The sequence below is a fragment of the Castor canadensis genome, chromosome 12 (assembly GCF_047511655.1).
Source record: "Castor canadensis chromosome 12, mCasCan1.hap1v2, whole genome shotgun sequence".
Taxonomy (NCBI): domain Eukaryota; kingdom Metazoa; phylum Chordata; class Mammalia; order Rodentia; family Castoridae; genus Castor; species Castor canadensis.
In genome coordinates, this window is record NC_133397.1 from 63,795,735 (window position 1) to 63,817,187 (window position 21,453).

At 45.8% G+C, this 21,453-nt stretch overlaps 1 protein-coding gene across 4 annotated transcripts; it reads right to left on the reverse strand.

Moving 5' to 3' along the window:
* Window positions 1-2,153: 2,153 nt before the first annotated feature.
* LOC109692614 (N-acetyltransferase 8) lies at window positions 2,154-16,031 on the reverse strand. 4 transcript variants are annotated; one of them, XM_074049985.1, is made up of 3 exons: window positions 15,895-16,016; window positions 7,137-7,339; window positions 2,154-6,221 (listed from the first exon to the last, which is right to left on the reverse strand). In XM_074049985.1, the coding sequence occupies exon 3, from the start codon at window positions 6,179-6,181 to the stop codon at window positions 5,471-5,473; it is 711 nt and encodes a 236-aa protein (XP_073906086.1). In that variant the 5' UTR covers window positions 6,182-6,221; window positions 7,137-7,339; window positions 15,895-16,016; the 3' UTR covers window positions 2,154-5,470. The 4 variants fall into 4 exon arrangements, with proteins under 4 accessions (XP_073906086.1, XP_020028932.1, XP_073906087.1 ...); XM_020173343.2 differs by lacking the exon at window positions 7,137-7,339 and having other exon boundaries at window positions 15,895-16,031; XM_074049986.1 differs by lacking the exon at window positions 7,137-7,339 and having other exon boundaries at window positions 15,918-15,990.
* Window positions 16,032-21,453: the final 5,422 nt, after the last annotated feature.

Consider the following 21,453-nt stretch of genomic DNA (forward strand, 5'->3'; position numbering starts at 1 on the left):
GCTCTGGGTTTGTGGACAGGGAAGGTTTTGAAGGGTGCTTGCTCATCCATGGGTGGCACATCTGGCTTGTGTCAGAAGCTGTCCTGGAATCAGTAGCCAGAGACCCATAGGGACATATGCCCAATACGCTCAGGGGCACCAGGTTGAGTCTACCACCTGAGCTGGTCCACGGAGCACAGCTGTGGCCAGGGTGATCTAGGACCCTCCATCGTGAACCAGGGCCTGGGCCTGGATGACCTTCTAGGCTGTTAGTTGGCTGACCCTGGCTGGGGGATGGCAGCATTTCCAGCACTGCCATGTGGAGCCTGGAGACCTGCCCCTCAAAGGGTCATGTGGGGCTCTAGGAACTGGCACAGTCTGAGGTTCAGCTGATGGACCCACCTCGCCCCATCTGACAGGCTGCCCTTGCCAACCACGCACCTGTTACCTACCCTGCACTGCCTCATACCCAGTGGGCCCGCCCCAGACTTGCAGCTGCAGCCCAGTGTGGGTTGGATATGACAAACATAACATAGTGTGGCAGGCCAGTGTGATGCCCCTGGCAACTTATGCCCCCTACCACCCTCCCTCCTTCCTGTATCTCCCACTCCCACTCTGGAGTACAGGGAGGCCAACTGGCACAGTGTGTGTTGTGTCTGTATCCTGGCACCTGCTCCTGCCCCTCGACAGGCCTGGAGGAGGTTGTTTGGGTTAACAGGAGCCAATCAGCTGGTACAAGAAAGACCCTCCCAGAATGTTCCAAGGGAGGTGAGACTTGCTAGAGCTGGGTGGCTGTAGTCCCTCTCTGTAGATGAGACCGAAGAAGAGGTGGGGGGCGGGGCAGGTTTCCCTCTGTCTCCCAGTGTTCTCCTTGATAAAGACAAAGAACAGACCTCTCTTGAAAACATGAGAACTTTATTAAATGTGAGAAAATTTTGGAGAAGGAATTTTTTCATAGCACTTAGACTGTGAAAACAAATACACCTGATGGGATGGAACACTGCTTTTCCTCTGCCTCAAGTTCCACTCTGCACCCAAGTGACTTCACCTGGTCTGAGAGATGTGGCCATTTTTGGAGTGGTCTGCTCTAAAATAATTACACAAAGTGGTCCATGCTCAACAGGCGCGACTGTGTGGGCTATAGTCCATCACCGAACACCAACAGCCAGCCCTGGCCACTGCTGTGGTTTTTGGCTTAGAGTAACAACGCAAGCGTTCACCCCAGCTGCACTGTGGGCCACCCTTAGAATCCCTCTGCCTAGAAGTGACATTGTCTAGCAAGAGCAATTTCAGTTGTCGCTGCTGCTATTATGAAGACAGAGTTACTCTATTGCTAGACTCAGTTCTGGAGGCCACCATGGGCACTTGCCTATGGGATGTGAGCACAGAGCACAGATGATAAGGAAGTTCTCCTGCCCCCATTGCCCTAGTGTTCCTGTCCCTTTCAGTCCCTTTACTTGCTCTCATGTTAGAGTTTGAAATGCTCAGGTCTTGTCATCCCGTACTTTGTGGTTCGCTAGGTCTGCTGCAGGACCTCTATGCCTGGTGTTTTCTTTCAGTACCAAAAGTTGTTTGTCTGGTGGCCTTAGGTGGCAGCGCCACTCCCTAGCCTTGCCTTTGAATGTGGAGCTTGGAGTGGCAGAAGGGCCCCGTTTGAAGCTGCTACTTCCCTTTCTCTGCCCTGCCTGTCACCAACACTAGGACACAGCTGCTTGGCAGACCTGTGTGCATTTTCAATGAACCAAAATTAAAATTTATCATGTTAATATTTTACAGCTATAATAAAGTTTAGAATTTCTACTTTTTCATTTATTTTAACTGTTCTTTTATCTATTATGTTGTATGTGGATAGGGAAGTTTTGTTTCTCCTCTTAGCATTTGTTTCTATATCCAGAAATAAAATTATATATTAAAGACAAAAAAATTGAACCTTAACAGGTGGGTATTGTGGCTAACCTATGATAACTGCAAGAAAAGGAATAACAACAACAAAAAAAAAACCACCCAAAACAAAAGATAAAACAGTCAATATTTTGTTGTTGAGGACAGAGGCTGTCTTCCTCAAAGCAGTTTTTTGTTTTGTTTTGTTTTGTTTTAAAGTTTTTAAAGTCACATCTGGTTAGGCCAGTAGAAGCTGCCTGGCTTAGAGATTTATTTATTTATTTATTTTTATTTATTTATTTTTTCTTTTATTATTCATATGTGCATACAAGGCTTGGTTTGGCTTAGAGATTTAAATCAGTGGGAGAGTGACCCCACTAGGCCTTCACCCAGAGCCGCAGTACAGAAAAGTAGATGTAAAGTTATGTTTGCCATGCTGGCCTCCAGGGGCTGAACTCCTCACCTCCCAGACGTGGTTTTAACTCCCACTTGATCTGGAGCATCCTTCTTGTCTCCCAGCCTCCAGTCAACTCACAGGCTGTTTATGTACACTGATGTGATTCCTGGATCAGAGATGCAGTGCTGGCACTGGGCTTGCTGACTCTGTCCTTGATCATGCTGCTTAGGTCATTGCCCAGATTTCCAAGATGCACCTATAGCTAGTGCTGGGATATGCTGGTTATCAGGACTGTCGTTAGACTCATTGGAGTGGCTCTTTTTCTTTTCTAAAAAATTCTTCTTCTTGCATTCTTTAATGTAGAATGACATGTATTAATGGGAATTTTTAACTTTTTGTGAAAACCCAGGAAGAAAGCAATTTTGAATTGTTTGTCATATACCTACAATTTATGTCTACAATAGGACATATTTATTAATAGGACCAAATATATATATTCTTTTCTCAGAAATTTAAGAACACAAGAGTAAACTTGAATTTATATCTAGCAATTGATGATTGGGTACTTTTACTTTAAAATGACTCATTTTATGAATATATGTGGCTTAATTTAACATAACTTTTAACATTCATCTATTTTTGCATTTCCTTTTTGATTAACACACATTAATTACACAAAGGGATTTCTATAGATATTTACAATATACTTTGATCAAGCTCAACCCTTCTGTTAGACTCTTAACCATCCCCATATTCTTCCTCAATAAATGTGCTTTGGTCATGTTCATTCCCAGTACCTCTCCTTCCCCCATTGCTAATTTCCACCCCTCAGACAGTCCACCTTTTAAGCTCATGTCCCATTGTTATTGTTGCTGTTATTTTTTTGTGCGCGTGTGTGGTACTGGGGTTTGAATTCAGGGCCTCCACCTTGAGCCACTCCGCCAGCCCTATTTTTCTGTGAAGGGTTTTTTCAAGATAGGGTCATGCAAACTATTTGCCCAGGCTGACTTCAAACCACAATCCTCCTGATCTCTGCCTCCTGAGTAGCTGGGATTACAAGTGTGAGACACCAGAGCCCAGATGTTTTTATTATTATTGTTTTAGGTTTAGAGTCCACATATAAGTGAAAAATTTTGATACTGGGCTTTTTGAGTTTGGTTTATCTCAACAGGATGACCTCCATTTTCCCCACAAAGGACATAATTTCATACTTCTTTAAGGCTGAATAATACCCCATTGTGTATATATACTACCTTTTCTTTATCCATTCATAGGCTGTTTGGCACCTAGGCTGACTACATAGTTTAGTTATTGTGATAGTTCTTTGGTAAACATGGGTGTTAAAGTATCTCTCTTGTACGTTGATTTACATTCCTTCAGATATACCCAAGACTCACATAGCAGGGTTATAAGGTAAATCTATTATTAGTTTTTGGATGAATCTCCATACTGATGTCCATACTGTTGCACTAACTTACATTCCCACCAACATGGTTCCTTTTTCTCTCATTGGGGGAGGATGTTCCTATGATGCAGTTGGTATGGAACTTTCAGTTGGAAAGTCCCCAGGCCAGAGCCACTCAGTCTAGCCCAGGGATGCCAGCTGTCAAAGCTACACTCACTGGACTCTCTCCCAGCTACCTCCAAACTCAGTACTGGCACTCAGTTCAGGAAACTACAAACACCTGGTATGAACAGTGGAGGGATGGGAGGGGAGAAGAACAGGTGTGTGGATAGTTGATATTTCAGAGAAGCATAAGAGGCAGGCCTGTTGGAGGGGGAAGAGCTTTTGAAGGGGCTGTGGATGACCATCATACCCAGGAGCATGGAAAACAGCATGGAGGGGGCAGAGGAAAGCCTGGTGTTCTGGGCTATGAACTACTTGAGATTAGTACCATTCCGTGACTTGGTAAAGGGTCTCCACACATGAAATGGGCCTGTGACAAGTCCAATTTCTAACACTGGCAAAGCTTTCCCTGGCAGATCCCTAAGTGAAGATAGCTATGAGCAGGACATAATGCCAGGACTAGAGTAGACACCTAATACTGCCCAGTTGTCATGAATTACTGCTGAGGGACAACTGGACTCCTTTGATCTGGAGGATATTAACCTCTGGGTTTCTGGGACACAACGAAAGGCCCCAAACTCAAATGGAAACTCCAGAATTAGAGATGCAGTAGTTTGGAAAGAGGGACACACACATGCCATGCACGTGGACACGCACATACACACAAACCAGCATGGACTGCCTGTATTGGAGGTCTCCAGGAAGGCAAAATCATACCTAAGGCACCTGAGCTTTCGGGGAAAGAGACTTCCTGGATATGAATCACACTCTATGCCCCACCACCCTGTCATACTGACCCATACTGACTCAGATGCCTGGGTCTAGCAATCACAATGAGGGCAGTAAGTTCAGCAAGCCATGAAAATCTCCCCCACTGCCTCAGTGGCCACTGTCCTCTTCCTCTGCAGAGACTTGGTTCTAGAGCAAATGGAGCCATTATTGCCCCAATTCTGCTAACAGGACTATATTCTGCCCTTTTGCCCTGTGATTGTACAGCTCCTCTACTGCAGAGGCTCACCTATTTCCACCTGGATTTTCCTATGTGACACCTGTAGAGCCTGGAGTAGCTTTTCCTCCTTTCTGCTTTTGCTTCTGATTATCGGCTGTACAGGATGACACAGTGGCATTCACACTTCAACCAACCAAGGACATTTGCACAGCTGTCCTGAGATGCCAAAAGCTGCCCAGTCAAGCCCTGGAGAAACTGCTGGTTAACAGGCTTATTAGTGAAACATTTTTTTTCTATTTTATGCAACGTAACTGTGGTGTTAGGCAAATAACAAACAGGAACTTAAAAACATCAAGTGGAGTCAGGTGCCTGTGGCTCATGCCTGTAATCTTAGCTACTCAGGAGGCAGAGACCAGGAGGACTGCAGTTCAAAGCCAGCCCAGGCACATAGTTCATGAGACCCTACCTTGAAAAAATCCTTCACAAAAAAAGGGCTAGTATAGTTGCTCAAGGTATAGGCCCTGAGTTCAAACCTCAGTATTCTTAAAAAAAAAAAAAAAAGAACGAAGAAGTAGTCATCATGCCCACAGTTCACCATCAAGCAGACTGGAATCTGATGTGCATGAAAAATGAGTTTTCATAATTTGTACCATTGAAATATCAGAGTTTGCATTTTACTATGGCAGGAGCAATTGGATCAACTGAATCTTGGCTGATCCGGAATAGTAGGCAGACGGTATGTTAAATGAACTATAGAAACATTCATTAGCCTTGCCATCATGCTTAGAAAGAACTCATTGGTCTTCTGAAAGCCCATGCGCTGGTAGAGGGCCAGGGCGCTATGCTGCACTATGGTGGTTCCAAGGATAACATCACAACAGCCCTGGTCTTGGGCAAACTGGAGGACAGTCCTGACCAGGGCTTTTGCTATTCCCTCTCCTCGGTGCTCCAAGGCCACAGACAGGCGGAAAAGCTGCAACTGCTTTCTCCCCAGTGGGGGATCCTTGGCTGGCAAAGTACCCACCATGCCTACAACCTGCCCCCTATACTCAGCCACCCAGAAGCAGGAGCCACATCCACTCAGGTAGGACTTGGTGATGTCAGCCAGGTCTGTGCGCAGACATTTCAGTATATACTGTCTCCAGGAGTATCTGGTCAGGAGCCACAGGAAAAGGAGCAGGGTAAAGTTGCACAGAACAGCCAGGAGCCATGAATCATAGAGCAGGAACAGGACAAGAGACACCCCAAGTAAGAGGAGGAGGGTGCGGGGCAGCATCAGGACGCGGTGGAAGGTGGCAGGGATGTGCTCCTCCATGCCTCTGGAAAACAAGTCCAGGACCTGTTTGTGATCACTCTCCCGGTATTTTCGGATGTGATACGGAGCCATGCAGAAACTTCTCGTGTTCATGAGCCACGGCTAAACCTGCCTACACACCTTCTTTGTAGTCCTGTAGAAGAGAGACAAAGTCATGTGAGTTCCCCCACAGTTCCCAGCCTCCTAGACACTATGAAACCCTGCTCAAGGGTGTGCCTTTTTGTTGTCCCCCAAGAGAAAGCCTGCCGTCACCACTGGGAGAAGGTGTAGGTTCAGAAATACCCGATTGGAACTCTGGTTCCTCCCCTTTCTAGCTATGTGACCTTGAGTATTTCACTTAATCTCTCTGAGCCTGTGCATCATCTCCATATAGCGTAAAATAGTACTGTCCTTCTAGGTTTGTTTTGATGATTTAATACCGGGGCTTATATGAAACACTTATGTAAACAGGCCCTTCCCCACCACCCTCCTATAAGCTTGCTGAACTAGTAGTATACTGAGATGGCACCAATGGCAGGAACATCTTATGTCTCCAGATCTTGTTTTCCTTTTCAGAGAGAGTAGGCAAACAATGCAAACAAGACCTTTGAGAAAACTATAGAACATCCTTTTTCCTTTGGCCAGAGTCAGCTAAGTGTCAAGGGACGTTTCTTGGGAATCAGCATGACCAGATATTAGTTCCCAGTAGGCCCTGTTGAACAGGTCCTGTGTGCAGTGCATACATACACTGTGCACTTCCAAATAGAAATTTCAGCAAGCCCTCTTCTGACTGATTATAAAGACTTAAAAGGTAGAGAAGGCAAACGGATTTAACCCAGAATGCTCCACCCTTAAGTTCTCAGAAGACCCGTCAAAATCATTTTAAGAGAGAGAGGGAGAATGGAGAGGATGAACCAAACCAGCATACATTGTACGCATATATGGAAGTGTCCCGACAAGACCCCTGTACAACTATTGTATACTAATAAAAACATTTTAAAACGATCCCAAATGTTGTGGGACTCTGGGGCCACACTGACACCCTGACCTTGCTCCTGTGTCCACTCACCTGCTAACACAGAACCTAGAGTGTTCAGAATGGTTTCAGCCTCTGAGTGGCATCCAGGAGAGACTGTAGAAGGTCTGCCCCGCCTCTGGGGATTGCTCCTAGGTTGGCATCTCATTGGCTGACTCCAGGATAATCATAAATCTCGATATTAACAGATGGTAAGTGACAGCACGGAGATCCAAAGTCCATTCACCTTATGACTCCTGCACAATTAAAATGAAGCAGTGTAGACTTTGGGATGGCCCAGTGGTCCAGACCCTTGACCTGCTACTCCACTTCCTGTTCCCATCAGGTGTAGTGTCTCTTACCCAGCATACCTGGCCTTCTCTGAAGTCTACCATGGTCCCCTACACATACCTGCTAGGAGCCTGGGGACTATGCCATTTACACTGGGCTCTCTCATCACAGTCAAGAATCCTATCCTGCTGACTCAACACAGGTACTTCATAGTTAGGCTTCTCCCTGCCCAAGCTGAACATGGGTGTAGAAAAATGGATCCTTGCAGTTTCCCACAGTTTCCTCCATGCCCCTTCTTCTCTCCTTCAGACCCTCACTCCTCAATCATATTGATGCACTTGCTGAGCTTCAGTAGATATTCAGCTGACAAGCCCAGGACAGTGGGAAACTCCTATGAGCACGGGTGGCCAACCAGAGGCAGCACCATCACACTTGTCACATGTGAGCTGAGGATGTACCTGACTAACATAGCAGACGCACCACAGAAGGGCAGTTCCTTCTCTGTGGACACTTATCCATGGAAGGGACACTTCCCTACTCCACAGCAGCTCATCCTTGCAGAGCAATTAAATAGGCCCTGGATTCTCCTCTCATGGCTCCTTAAGGATGATATGGAATCCGGCGTTTTCTTGTAGTCCTGAGCTAATGATTATGGCAGCCAGGGGCCCAGTGGGCACTGAGAATGAAGCAGACATGTGGCTGGCATGCATTCTTACACAGAAGCAGCTCCTCCAGAGCTCTGGGAGGCTGGGAGACAGGTGGACACCCTCTCAGCTATGACAAGGGTCAGGATGAGGCACATGAGAGGGCTGACAGAATAAGACAATGACATGTCCCAAGGAGGATCCTTGGGCCAGACCATAGGAGTTATTAGACTTCCTAGGCAGTGAGGAGGGCTTCACTGAGACAGGAGGAAGGCCTAAGTGAATAATGGCCAAAGTTTTTGGGATACTAGCCAACCTTGCCACCCAGGGAAGGAGTAGGGTAAATTCACAGCAGCCTGAATCACAGGGCCAGCATCATAGTTAGGTAGCGTAAATTGTCTTCCAGGGACACTGGAGGAATTAAGTATGCTTTTAGATGGGAAGCTATATGATGAGGTGTGTGTGTGAGAGAGAGAGAGAAAGAGAGAGAGTTGTGTGTATGGGCACATCAGTCTACTTATATGGAGCATGAATCAGAAGGAATAGGAAGTACCAAAACAAGTATGTAAATGATCCCAGCAAAATAAAAATAAAGTCCTCAGATACCACAGGTGTACAGGGTGCATACTGAGCATGTGTACCTGTTCCACAAGACCTAATGGCAACTAACAACATCCAGTCTATGCTGATTCCCAAGAGAGGAACATTGGCACCCAGTTGAGGATTGCAAAAGGAAAAGCATTTTGTTGCTGTTGTTATTTTCTCAAAGGTCTTGTTTGCCTACTAACCTGTGCACCCAACGGGCTCACTGCTGGAACAGGGACTCTGTTCAGTGTTGAAGTAGCCATCGGCCCTAGCAGTGTGCCTTAGAAAAACACCTGGCCTGTCCATTATGAGACATTCAAGACAATAAAGTCTGCCCCTTCTGGATGTGCCTTATGGAGCAGAAATATAAGGAGTTACATGACTCAATAGCGTTGAGCACAAGGAAGGTGTCAGAAATATCAGCCAGGACTGTGGCAAGAACATCCTGGAGGCAGCTGGGGGTGGAGAGGGAGTCATTTTGGAAAGGTAAGGCCTTGCCTTTGATGTTGCCTTCAGCTTCCTCATGGCAAACTCGAAGCAGGGAGTGGCAGCCAGAACTGGAGCACTTGTGGAGGATGCTGGGATGTGGGATTGTTAACTTCTAGTCAGAACTGTAGATTTTTCCTTTAACATAATTCTGGTTAGTGCATGGGTTACATTGTCCTCAATACATTTTAATGTTTCTCTGATAGCTGAATGTTAGAAGTTTAAGTTGAACTAGGAATATTTTTGGAACTTGAATGTTAAATGTTAAGCAGAAAATGAAGTAGGAATGGGAGACAGGGACAGAGGGTTCCAGGCACAAGTGAGTGCCCTAATGAGTCTGTGTAACATTAACCAGATGGAAACCCAAGTCAAGATGAAGGGCAAGAAGCTTTTGCACTGCCCACATCTCTCTTCCCTCTGTTTGGTGATTACTGTGCCTCTGCAAACCCAGCAGTCTCAGTCATAAGATGACCTGATATTGGTGTGGCTCTCCTGGTCTTTCTGCTACTCTGTACAGGTGCAGTTTCCTTCTACCACTGTCCTCATCACATGTAGGATACTCTCCAGACATGAAGGAAGCTGAAGTTTCCCTGCTCCCTACCAGTTGAAAGGTGAGGGATATTGCCAGTGTCAGCAGATGTTAAAATGAACAGTCTCAAGTTTACTCACTGTTCCTGAGCACTAGATATAGACATTCCCTTGTTTGGTCCAGTGTGGTTTTCTCTGAAAGTGGTCCAGTTCAAGGCTGTCAGCACCCCAATAGAGACAGGACATTTTTGTTTGCCTGCATGGTGACAACCAATGAATTGGAGGTCTACCTGAGCCCAATGGGAACAGCACCCCCACAGAGATATAGGTTCATTATGACCCAGAGGCTGATGGTGGGGGACACTGTGACCACTGTCTGTGGGGGGGGGTGCCCTGAAGTTTAGAGGGATTGGTCAACAGGTGCTGAACACTGTACATACAAATACTGGGAAAACGATAAGACCCTAGAGTGCAAACAGAAATTCTGAGTCCCCATGTCCCACCACTCTGGTTGAGCTTATTATGGAACAGAAAGAAGGAAGAGGTAAACTGTTGTGATGATGGGCAGTTGGGAAAGAATTAAGAGAAGACCAGAAAACACACGCAAATTTTAGGGTTTCTGAACTTGAGTGAATTTGTCATTGATTTATGAAATAAATTAGACAACTTGTTTCTAACTCACGTCGGATTCCAAAATAAAAATATTTTCCTAGTTAATATAAGCCAAACTGGACCTTGATCCCAACAAGGTTAACCTGACTTCATGGAAGGCCACAGATGCTTTCACAGGGCCTGGAGTTGGTGGCCACAGCCACTAACTCATTCTGTCCTCATTCTAGCCCTGATCATGCATCCCATCCATGGGTCCTCACATCCTTTTCTTGCTCTGCCCTATCACCACTGACCTGAAAACATGACAGCAGCATCCTCCACAATAAGGTTCTGTGGATGTACTAACCTGGGAGAACTGCTTCCTCCTTTTTACCGTGGGAAAATAACATGATACCTGATTCTCCAAAGATTAAGCTTAATGGAGAATTATAGAGCATTGCAATGACATAGCAAACTATGTGTGCATTCAAATGGCTGAGGCAATGGGAAGGTTCTAAGGAGAAGTGAAGTTCAAGGATCACTAACTGATAGAGATCCTCCCACCTAGAGCCTGCAGTCACTGGCAGACATCATGGAGAAGTATTTGCTGTAGAAGCATATGGTGGCCTTTGGGCAATATTTATTTCTAGTAGCACCTTTCATTAATATTTTTAGGTAACACATCAATGAGATCCTTCCTTCATACCCACAGGATCTCTTTATCAATTATTTGGCTAGGAACTGATAATAGGAACTAATTAAATTCTGGTAACTTCCACAATATACCTGGACTTAGGTATTGCAGGCTTGGTCCTAGGCTGGTGGAGCTATTGGGAGGTGGTAGAAAAATTAGGAGGTGGAGCCTAGACAAAGTAGGTCACTGGGGGTGTGACCTTAATAGGTAAATCTTGTCCCTGGCTCCTTCCTCTCTCTTTACTACCTGGCCACAATGAAGTGAGCATCTTTACTCAACCAAATCTTTCCACCATGATGTGCTACCTCATCATAGGCCGAGAAAAAATAAATCTGCCAACTATGGACTGAAACTTCTTGTGCCAACATAAATCTTTTCTCTTTTATGTTGACTTTGTCAGGTACTTTTTCAAAGCAACAGAAATCTGCCCAATACAGATACCCTTATAAAGTGTGGAAGTTACCAAGCGAACAAGGGTCCTATACTGAGCCTGAAGGCATCCTCACTGCCTAGATGCTTATGTTCACCAGCAAGTTCTTTTTTTTAATCCAGTTCTGTGGATCAAACCTAGGGCTTCAGGCATGCTGCGCAAATGCTCTAATTCCAAGCTACAGGCCCAGTCTTGAGTTCATGGTTGATGGTTTCAGGGAGCTGTGAGCCAGCCGAGTTCTGGCAAGATCCTACTTCCCTGGTGAAGGTGCAGGTTTCACTGAACTTTTCTACATCAAATCTTCAAGGTGTCTGGGATCCTGAAAATCTTGAGACCTTTCAAACTAGATCATTTCTCACATTTGAAGAGATTACTAAATAATGGCAGGAGTCCCAGAAACTCTGAAAGCTGTTCTGCAATTAGACATTTGATGCAGATTTCACCATAGTGGATAAATAAAAGAGGATTATCTAGCCTGGATACAAAAGCTCTTATGATCAGATCCTGTGGTGAGACAGTGAGTGGTTGGCATGAGTCCTACATAAGGGAACAGTGCAAAAGAACAACATGGCACCTTGAGCTATCATCATGTCACCTCCTCAGAGTTATGATTATTCTGGAAATGAGCAAGCAGTTTAATATAAAATACTGAGCCAACTCATTGTTTTTCAATGACTAGTAGTAAAAAATTTCCCCCTTTTTGTGTTAGCCTCAGAGGGTCTGCTGCCTGACACAGGTGTCTTTGGACTCTGGTCTCAGAAACAGAGTAAGGGAAAGGAAATATCAAACATGAATTCTATCTTTAGAGCATTGTCTTTGTCATTACCAAAGCTTTCCCAGCACCTCTGAGATGTATTCAGTCCTTACCAGCTAATGAGCCTCTTGCCAGCTGTGCATTCAGACAGTCTTCTCAAGGACCTGCGTATCCTCTTTGAGGTAGTATCATCCAGTGAGGGAGGCCCTACTTCCCAGGCTCTGAGGGACAAGGTAACTTAACATGGGCTCTGAGTTGCAAATCTCCCTATATAATGAAGAGGAGTCCTGTCCACCCCCTGCCCTGCCCCAAGGCCTTGTGGCAAACATAGGTAGACAGGGGTCCTGCATGAATCAAGGGTGAGCCCAATGTGACCCTGGGTCCTGGGCCCGGGAAGTTCTCTACTTAGGAATTGGTAACTGTACAAGAACATGAGAGCATGAAGTGCAAAAAAAAAAAAGCATGAAGGCATGGAGTGGGAGTGGGTGAATGTGCTTGCTGTGTAACAGGGTGACATTTGTCTTTGCCACCTCCTAGCAGATTGTCTTTGATAAGCCTCTCACACTGGAGTTTCTTTCTCTCCCAGCCCAGCAGAGATCCTTCTAGATTTGGAGGAGATTTCAATTTCCATTTTATGGCTCAAGGTTAGAGAACTTTCTTTGGGGACTTCCCCAGCAGCAAGCAAGGTTAGAAAAACACTCCCCCATCTTGTACCCTACTGGAATTCAGTTGGCAAAAGGAGAAACTCACAAAAACCAGGGATCCTATAATGTGTAGAAGGAGGAATTCTGAGCACTTTAATTTCTGACACTGCTGAGCAAGTGTCAGGTTCCACTGCTCAAGGTCACTCTGCTCCTCCTGTGACAGGAGGTTTGGCTGGGCTACTCATGGTTATGTCCCAGAAAGGGATCCTGGATGTTTATGTAACCCAGAGAATCCTTGGGACTGCCCCTCAAGAGGGCGCTGTTGGTTTGCAGACCATTTGTGGGACTGCTTTAAGGGCTTATGGGCTTCCTGGGGTACCTGGTGTGGGTAAATGTGAATTTGTGTATGTGGAGGAAGAGGAAGGGGCCCTCTTCCATGTACTAAGTGGGGGAGGGGATTCAATGACATATTATGGTCCCTAAACATCAAGGTTGGACTTACAGCCATTGACCTGACTCAAATACTTCTGGCTGATACTTTGGGGTTATGTTTCTGACTCCTTATTCATACAGGATTTCACCCAGTAAAACCCAGGTCAAGATCAATAAATGGGTACTGACCAGGTAGAGGTCTAAGAGCAAGTGAAGGTGCTGCTGCAGAATGCCAAAAGACAGTCTGAGGAAAGCAGGGAGAAGATTGACTCTGATCATCCTGATCACTCCATCTCTAAGTGGGCAATTGTTCTTGGGGATCTACCCAGAATGTGGGAAGAAAAGGCCCTTGCTCAAACTCCAGTCTTATGTGTGCTCAATACCTAAACAAGGACACACCTCTTGTTTATTCCAAGGGGTGCAAGGATGGGAATAAGCACATTTAATGGGAAGTTACAAAGCTCAAACTTCAAATTCCCTCCCTCCTTTGTACTGGTCCTTCGAAGAAATTCTATTTGGATGTGCAAGATCATATTCTGAAGGTAGTACACAAATTTCAACACCTCAGGGTCCTCACAACCAAGGTAAAGGTAGAGTGCAGATTTGCCTATTGGACAAAATACTGATTTCAGAGTCAAACAGAATGGGGTTAAATCCTAGCCCCACCTCCAGTATGCTCACCTCTTTGATCCTGCCCCTCACTTGTACGGTTGGAATGAAAGTGGTAACTCTGACTAGCCATGTATATAGCAACCACTCTATAAAAAATCCCATCAATAGTTCCACTATTTCTAAACTGTTATTTTATTTTATATTCCTTCACAAGTGTCTATTGAAAACAAAGCAGTTTGGCATTCACATCAGACTGATACAAACTAAGAAACAAATCCAGAAAAGTAGTTGTCATTTCTCCCTAGAACATGCAAGGAAAATGCTAACATAATGTAAGAGCCCAATATACATTGATTCTGCAGGCCTTATGGAAGTCTGGGGTAAGATTTGAAAAACTGATATAATTTCACCAGGAGAGAATGTGGCAGAAGGCACGCCAAGCAGAGGGAGCAGCAGAGTCTAGGGAAAACTCCAGAAATCAGCCACTGGGTCTGAGGGGCAGAAGTCAGGTGAGCAATAATGGATAGGAGCTAGAAAAGTAGATAGGACTAAAATATGGAGTTCAATAACAGTGAAATGAAAATATACACATATATGTACAAAATAAAAAATAAATGAGAAGAGATGCTGTCTACTGATACCTGTGTTTCAGGAAGATTAAGCTGACAGTAAACCATCCTAGTTGAACTGGAATGGGGCAAAGTCACTACATAGTCTAGTCTCAAGGAATCAGTGCTTGAACTAAGTGTAACAGCAGTGATGCCAAGAATGGATTGTCTCCTTTGAATTGCTTAGGGACTCTCTATTAGAGCAATTTCATGAGAAAGGAGTAGAAATTTGTTAATATTTGTACCCCTACTACTCCCTGGGCAATACTCAATAAAAACCCTAATAGAAGACAACCTGCAAAATCTAAGTTTAATCTTCCCTACTGCTGAGATAACCAAGTGGCCAGAGACATTTCTTTTTCCCAAACCCAAACTCCTGCTATAGTTAACATGACATCTCCAATCTCGTTTTAAAAATAACCTAAATAGTTTTAGGACTCTCTTTCTCCTTCCAAATACCACATTTTTAAAGTTTATAAGTTGCTACTGCACCGCTTCAAAAACACTGCTTTACTCAGTTTTATGAGACAACCGTCAAGTTTACACACACATACACATATCAAAAAACCTTGCTGAAAAGCCATCTTTGCAACAGAAAGCTTCTCTTTTAAGCAGCAATCAACATATTTTCATTGTCACTTATGAACCTGCCACATCATTAGTGTAACTACAAGCTGCTGCTTAAATTTCCAAAGTTGTGCAAGAGGTCTAAAATTATGCAACAGTCACCACCGAAACCGGACTGTTTTAGCAGTTACAACACCTTAAACAAGCCTTAGGTGTATTATTAGATGCAAACGAATGCCCAAATTGCAGGTATTAAAATATTTTACAATGACTTTGTCTGTGAAATTCATTAGGATGTAAAGTGAGAACTGAGTATTTTTTTGTGCTTCACAAGGACATGAGGTCACCTTAAAATTAGCAGCAGTGGCCAGGACTTGATACAAATCAGCCTACAAGCGACACAGCTCACACACCCGCAGAGCACTGACCCGCCGTGCTCTATTATCAAGTCACGCTAACCCACTTTTATTGGCCCGGAAGGGGTTGCCCGGCCGCAGTCACGTGACGTGACTTATTCCGACGGGAGTTACAGGTGTTAAAAATAGTCATTTTAAAAGGTTTCTCTCCTCCTCAGCTGGCTGTCCCACTTCAGGGTGCGCGCCTGGCCTGGGCCTCGGCCGGTGCTTGCAGGTCGGAGAAAGAGGGACTGGTCAAGATAACTGGGACCTCGTCCCGCCACCTTCGGCTCTACGCAGCCTCCCTCAGCCTCCCTCCCAGACCCAAAGTGAGGGGCCCAGGGGACAGGGCGCGGTCACTGGAGTCGGACACTCCCGACCCGGCGTCAGACTCGGCTGGACGCGGCGGGGGTGGCGGCCGCTCATAGGACCCGCGTCGCCAGCGCCCGCCTGCGGAAATCGGGCCGCGCGGCGGGATTTTGCCGCATTTTGCCCGCGAGTCGGGACCGGGGGCCGCGGCCGCCCACCCGGCCGAGAGCGCGGGGCCCCACCTGTGCCGCCGATGCAGACGTACTGGAAGAGACGATGCGTACGCCAAGGCTGAGGCCAAGCCAGCCGGCTCCTCCTGGGCGTGCTCCACCCTGGCACGCTCAGCGGGAAACGCCAGGCCCCGCCCACCGCCGCCGCCATCTTGGTTAGCATCCAGAAGTAAGGGCGGAGAGGAAGGGGAAACTGAGGCCCGCGGCCACGCCCTCTAGACTTACACCTAGCCAAACACTGCTCTGTTCTTATTTTATTCACTCTATATAGCAGAAAATTAACATTTTTACAGTGTGAAACTTTGCGGCATTTGGTCCTTGCACAATGTTATGCCACGACCATTTTATTAAGGCCCCAAGCATTCTCGTTAGCCTAAGAGGAAACCTGTGCTCTTGCAGGATCTCTTCCTATATCCCTTCTCCTGAAGAACCTGGCCACCACGGGCTGATGATCTTCCTTGGGTTTTCATAATTTGTCTCAGCTCTCATTGCACGATTTCTTATCACGTGGAGTTAGTTCCCCAGCTGAGGTTCCATGCCCACTGAGTGACCCCCAAAGCACAATTGCATGCACTTGCCCAGCTGTGGGTCTCTGTGTTGAGTTCTTCAGGAAGAGCTGTGTCAGCCCCACTGGCAGATGTGGATTTGGGCCACGAAGATGAGCAAGGAGGAACCGCTGGGATTGGGAGGCCCCCTCCCTCCCTCTTTGTTTGTTGGAGTGGTGACCAGGCTTGGGAGCCTCAAAAGTCAAGGGACCCTGCCGCCCCCTCTTTCTTCCGGAGGCTGGTTACCATGTTGCCTGTAGAAGGAGCTGTCCACAGTGAACACTCCACATGCTGGTATTAGTCCTGGGATATAAGAAGCTCCCCTGACTAGCTTGTTTTTAACAGGCAACATGGCAATTGGTGTGAGGAGCACACTTTGAAGAACGAAGGACTAAATCTCAATGGTAGCAGGATGGAGAGCTTTCTCCCTGCTCACAAAGTATCTTTCCAGCCCAGTCACCTGTGAATCTCACCTGGAAACTGTTGCTGAACCCACAGAAGTAGGGCAAGGGAAGAGCAGAGGAAATACTTCTAGGCTAAGAGAACAGCACACTAAGAGGCCTCATACAGAATTGATTGAACCGGAGCCTCTGGCTTTGTTTGGGGAGTGAGCACAGGGGCTGGAGCAAGGGAAGCCAAGCTGCAGTCCTGGGTCTGAATATCCAGGAGAAGAAACCCTGGCCCCTGAGGGCTCCTCCACTGGGAGAAGGTAGGACTTTGCCTGCCATTCCAGGGTGCCCAGGACTTCCCAATCATTTCACAATCACAGAATGTCTTTCTTTGGCCCATCTGCTCTTATCTCTTGGGCCCCAACAGGGCCTGCCTACTTGTGTACTGCATGCTTTCCCTGCTATTCAATAAAACATTCAGAGCCCAGGGACCACCTGGGCTTACCCCTGCTGTGTGCCAATGGGGAACTGCTTCTGGAAGTACTGGCCTTTCTGGGCAAGGAGAGCTAATGTCCTCAAAGCAGGAGAAAGGCTACATATCCTGCCCAGCCTCCTGGGAGCTGCCCTGATGACCCCATCATTGAGTATAAAGCTGGAACAACAACTCAGAATGCAATAAATGCTCAGTGTGAACAGTGATGGGTTTAGAGTAGTGGGAGTGACAGGAGAAAAGATGTGTGGATGGTTGAGTTCTCATAGGCGCACAGGGAAGCAGGCCTGAAAGAGAGGGATGGGCTATAAAATGCTACTGTGGTGACCACTGAGGCCAGGAGCAAGGAGAACAGCATGGAGGAGGCAGGGTGAGTTACATAGTCCCAGAACACAAGGGAATCACTCCATGACCTGGCAAAGGGTCTCTATGTTGATGAAATGGGCCTGTGACAAGTTCAGTTGGCAGCTGTAGTTTCCAGGTGAGATGCACAGATGGCTGGGTTGGAAAGAGAACCTCAGAGCAGACAGGAAACTCTTCATCTTACTTGTATTCTGGCTACCATTGGTACTTAATCCTTTGTCCTTCAAGGGGCAGTGTTTGGCCCAGCTGTCCCCTCAGTAGAGATAGTTGTGAGCAGAAACAATGCAGGGTGAGAGAGGACACCCACACTGACAAGTTACTGGCTGAGGGACACCTGGGCTTCTGCTATCCCCCCTGCTGGGGTTTGAACTCAGGGCCTCTCATTTTCTAGGCAAGCACTTTACCACTTGAGCCACACCATAGATAGCCCTTTTTGCTTTATTTTATTTTATTATATATTTATTTTTTTTTGATCCACATTGATCTTCAGAGTTTTAGTTTTATTTTTCATGTGGGATCTTGCACTTTTGCTTGGGGCTGGCTTTGGAATTTGATTCTCCTACCTCTGCCTCCTCTAAGTAACTGGGATTACAGTTATGTATCATCATACCCAGCTCATTTTTGGGATAGGGACTCATTAACTTTTTTCTAGGATTGGCCTTGAACCATACTTCAAACCAAGATTTTTCTACTTCTGCCTTCCAACTAGGTGGAGTTGCAGGTGTGCCCAAATCATCTGACCTGTGGACTTCTTTGATCAGTGAGAGGCCAGCCTCTAATTTAGGGGACCCAGTGGGAGGCTCCAAACACCCAAGAGTACCCCAGTGTTAGAGAAGTATATCTGGGAAAAGGAGACAGTGCTGCAAACATCACTGTGGAGAGCAAACTGCATAAGCACAGGTGTATCAAACTGTGGGTTTGAGTTTGGCACAGCTCCAAACTGTAGTAGGGAGCAAGCATAGTTATGCCCAATAAATTGCACCCTTGAGTTGGCACAGCCTCAGTTGCAGAATTGGGCAATATGCAGTACAGCTGTTTTTTCCTAAGATGTTTACATTCAGAGAGAAGCTGTCATAGGTTTCTCCTTTTCCCGAGAATTACAGTGTCATGCCCCCTCCCCCGAGAACTGCCTCTCCACCTCATTTTGCCACTGTATATAATAAACTTGCTGGAGGCGGAGGGTGCTAGTGTGTTTCCTCCATTTGAGCACCCAACCTACCTGGCTTCAGCTTTATGCATGTTTGATCTTCAGTCTGTTGACTTTTTCTGAATCTCCTGTCACCCTGTTAGGTTTATAGGACAAGCTCATGCAGGACAAGAGAGGTGGCGCCTGAACAGGGACCTGAGGGCAAGTGACACCTGGATGGGAACCTAACTACAGGGGAACTTGAAGCCTGAGACAAGGAGACACTCTCCAAGAAGCATGCATATCACATATACTAAGAAACAAGTAAGGTGTGGGGGAGAGTGAATTGAATACAGCCAGGTATAAAACCATGGGATAGGGTGAGTCTAAGGACTGAGAGCTCTAGATATAGGCTTTAAAAAGCTATGTTAAAAATTATACAGTAGAAGAATTAAGAATTATAAGGTAGAATTTTATGGTAGAATATGGTAGAAAAATTATAAGGTAGAAATTATAAGGGAGTATTTGGTAGAGGAATTATGGTAGAGCAGTAGAACTATGGCAGAGCAGTAGAATAAAGTAAGGAAATAGAAGCAAGAACAAAGATTTTCCTCCTTGGTAGTTGAGCCGGGATGTGGGACCCATCCTTTACAAGCAGTCATACAGGAGTGTGAGAGGCAGTAACAAGATGCTATGGGCAGTGGATGTGCTGAGCCATCAGCCCCACCTTAAAAGTAAAGCTCAGTCCAGAGATTCTGATTCAGTGTCAGATGAGGAGGATCAGGAGGATGCTCAGGCCCATGAAGTACAGGGACCCATGTATGAGGGGTCACCTCCAGGGGTCAAGAGACTTCTGCTTTTGCAAAGTGTCCCCTACAGGCCTTGCAGGCAGCTTGTAGTCAGAGAGGTTTTACCTTGTGTTTGAGAGACTGGATCCAGGTTTCAAAACAACTCCTTGGATTGGAGAATGGGTTTCATTGGGAGCATTAAAAGAAAAATAAAAACAGGAGGAAATGTGGAAAGTGGATTATGAGAAGGCTATGAGAACTGGACGTAAGCAAGGTGAGATGCAGCTCAACTGATTTTCCTAAAATTATCTGTAGGGCAAGATAACACAGCCCTGGCCACAGTAGAGGGAGATGCAGAACAGCTGTTCCTAAGTTGTTTACTTTCAGAGAAGCAGGAACGCAGGTTTCTCCTGTTAAATTGTCATGCCCCTCTCCAAGAACTGCTGCTCTACCCTGTTTACCACTGGGTATAAAAGACTCATTGAAGGAGGACACAAGGCTTTTTGCTTAGGCTTTTGTTTTGGGGGCTTTTGTTTTTTGGTTTTTTGATGGGGTAGGCTTTTGGGCTTTTGGTTTTTTGGTGTGGGAGGCTTTTGGAAGGGAAAAGAATTGCTAAAGGGGAATTTCTAAAGAGGGGTTGATAGAAAGGCTGCACCAAGAACTTTAAAAGCTAAGCTAAAGCAAAGCTAAAGAGAACACAGTGCAAGTCTAAGGACTGGTACTTTAAGAGTTATGCATATGCAGATTTTAGGTGCTGCTGTTGTTTGAAAGTCTGAGCACCGAGGCTTTAAGAAAGCTAAAGAGGCAGTGCAAGTCTGAGGGCAAAGACTGAGAGATTATGCTGAAGAACGTCTAAGAGAAAATGTGGGACAGAGAGAGTCTAAGGAAAGAGGTTTTAAGCAAGTTTTTAAAGAAGACTTTAGAAGCAAGGGTTTAAAGAACTGTAAAGGTGTAAGACTTTAAAGAATAAAGATAGAGAAAAGAAGCAATGAGGGTTGTGCATCTCCACCTAAGCGCCCAACACACTCTCTATCTTGTGTCTTTTCTGAATCTCCAGTTGCCCCAGTTAACCCCACTTGGGTTCAGTAATAACCAGGAGCGAGAGAAAGCTGTCTCTAACAAGGGAATGAGAAAAAAAGCTTGCTCCACATCACCATATCCAAACTCTCCCTTGTGTCACAGGTTTCCAGGATGATATTGAGACTTACAAATTTTGGAGTCCCTAAGCACTTTGAGAGAGAAGCTGCCACCTGGCTTGTCTCAAGGTGGCAGTCTGGGGTATTTATCATCCCACCTCCTCTTCCTGGACCCATGGGATTGTTACATGTGTGGCCTTCCCAAGGTACATGCCTTGGTCCTGATACTCCCTTGAGGGTTCAACACATCCAGGTCTTTCCTTAAAAATAACCCTTATTCCTTCCCAACCAACTTCCTACCCGTCTGTAGTAATGAGACCAGAGCACATAAGGTACCTTCCTGGTCATATTCTCATAGGGTGATTTGCAGTTTCTTTGTTTTGTGACTCTGTACTACAAAGGATACTATGTTACTCCCTCTAGTCTAGGATGTTACACATTTGACAACTGCAGTGGCTTGGAAAAGCTCTTGCTTGTTTGCTTTTGCTTTGGCTGCTCTGCCAAGACTTAGAACCCAGCCTGGACTAGCCTTCTGGAACAGGATGAAATAGTGTCCCTGGTACTTAAGCCAACCCAAGATATTTATATAGGTGTCATGAGACCCCAAGAGTTAGTGTTTTGTATTGATTTTAATGCAACATTAATGTAGTGCTAGACAAAGGAAACTGGTACCTCAGAAAGCCTGAGTAGAGCAGAGGCCTAACAACCGTACATAACCATCAGACTCAATGGAC

What these genes read in the sequence shown, in the direction of transcription:
- LOC109692614 (XM_020173343.2), bottom strand. Translation starts at nt 6,181, where the DNA reads ATGAACACGAGAAGTTTCTGCATGGCTCCGTATCACATCCGAAAATAC.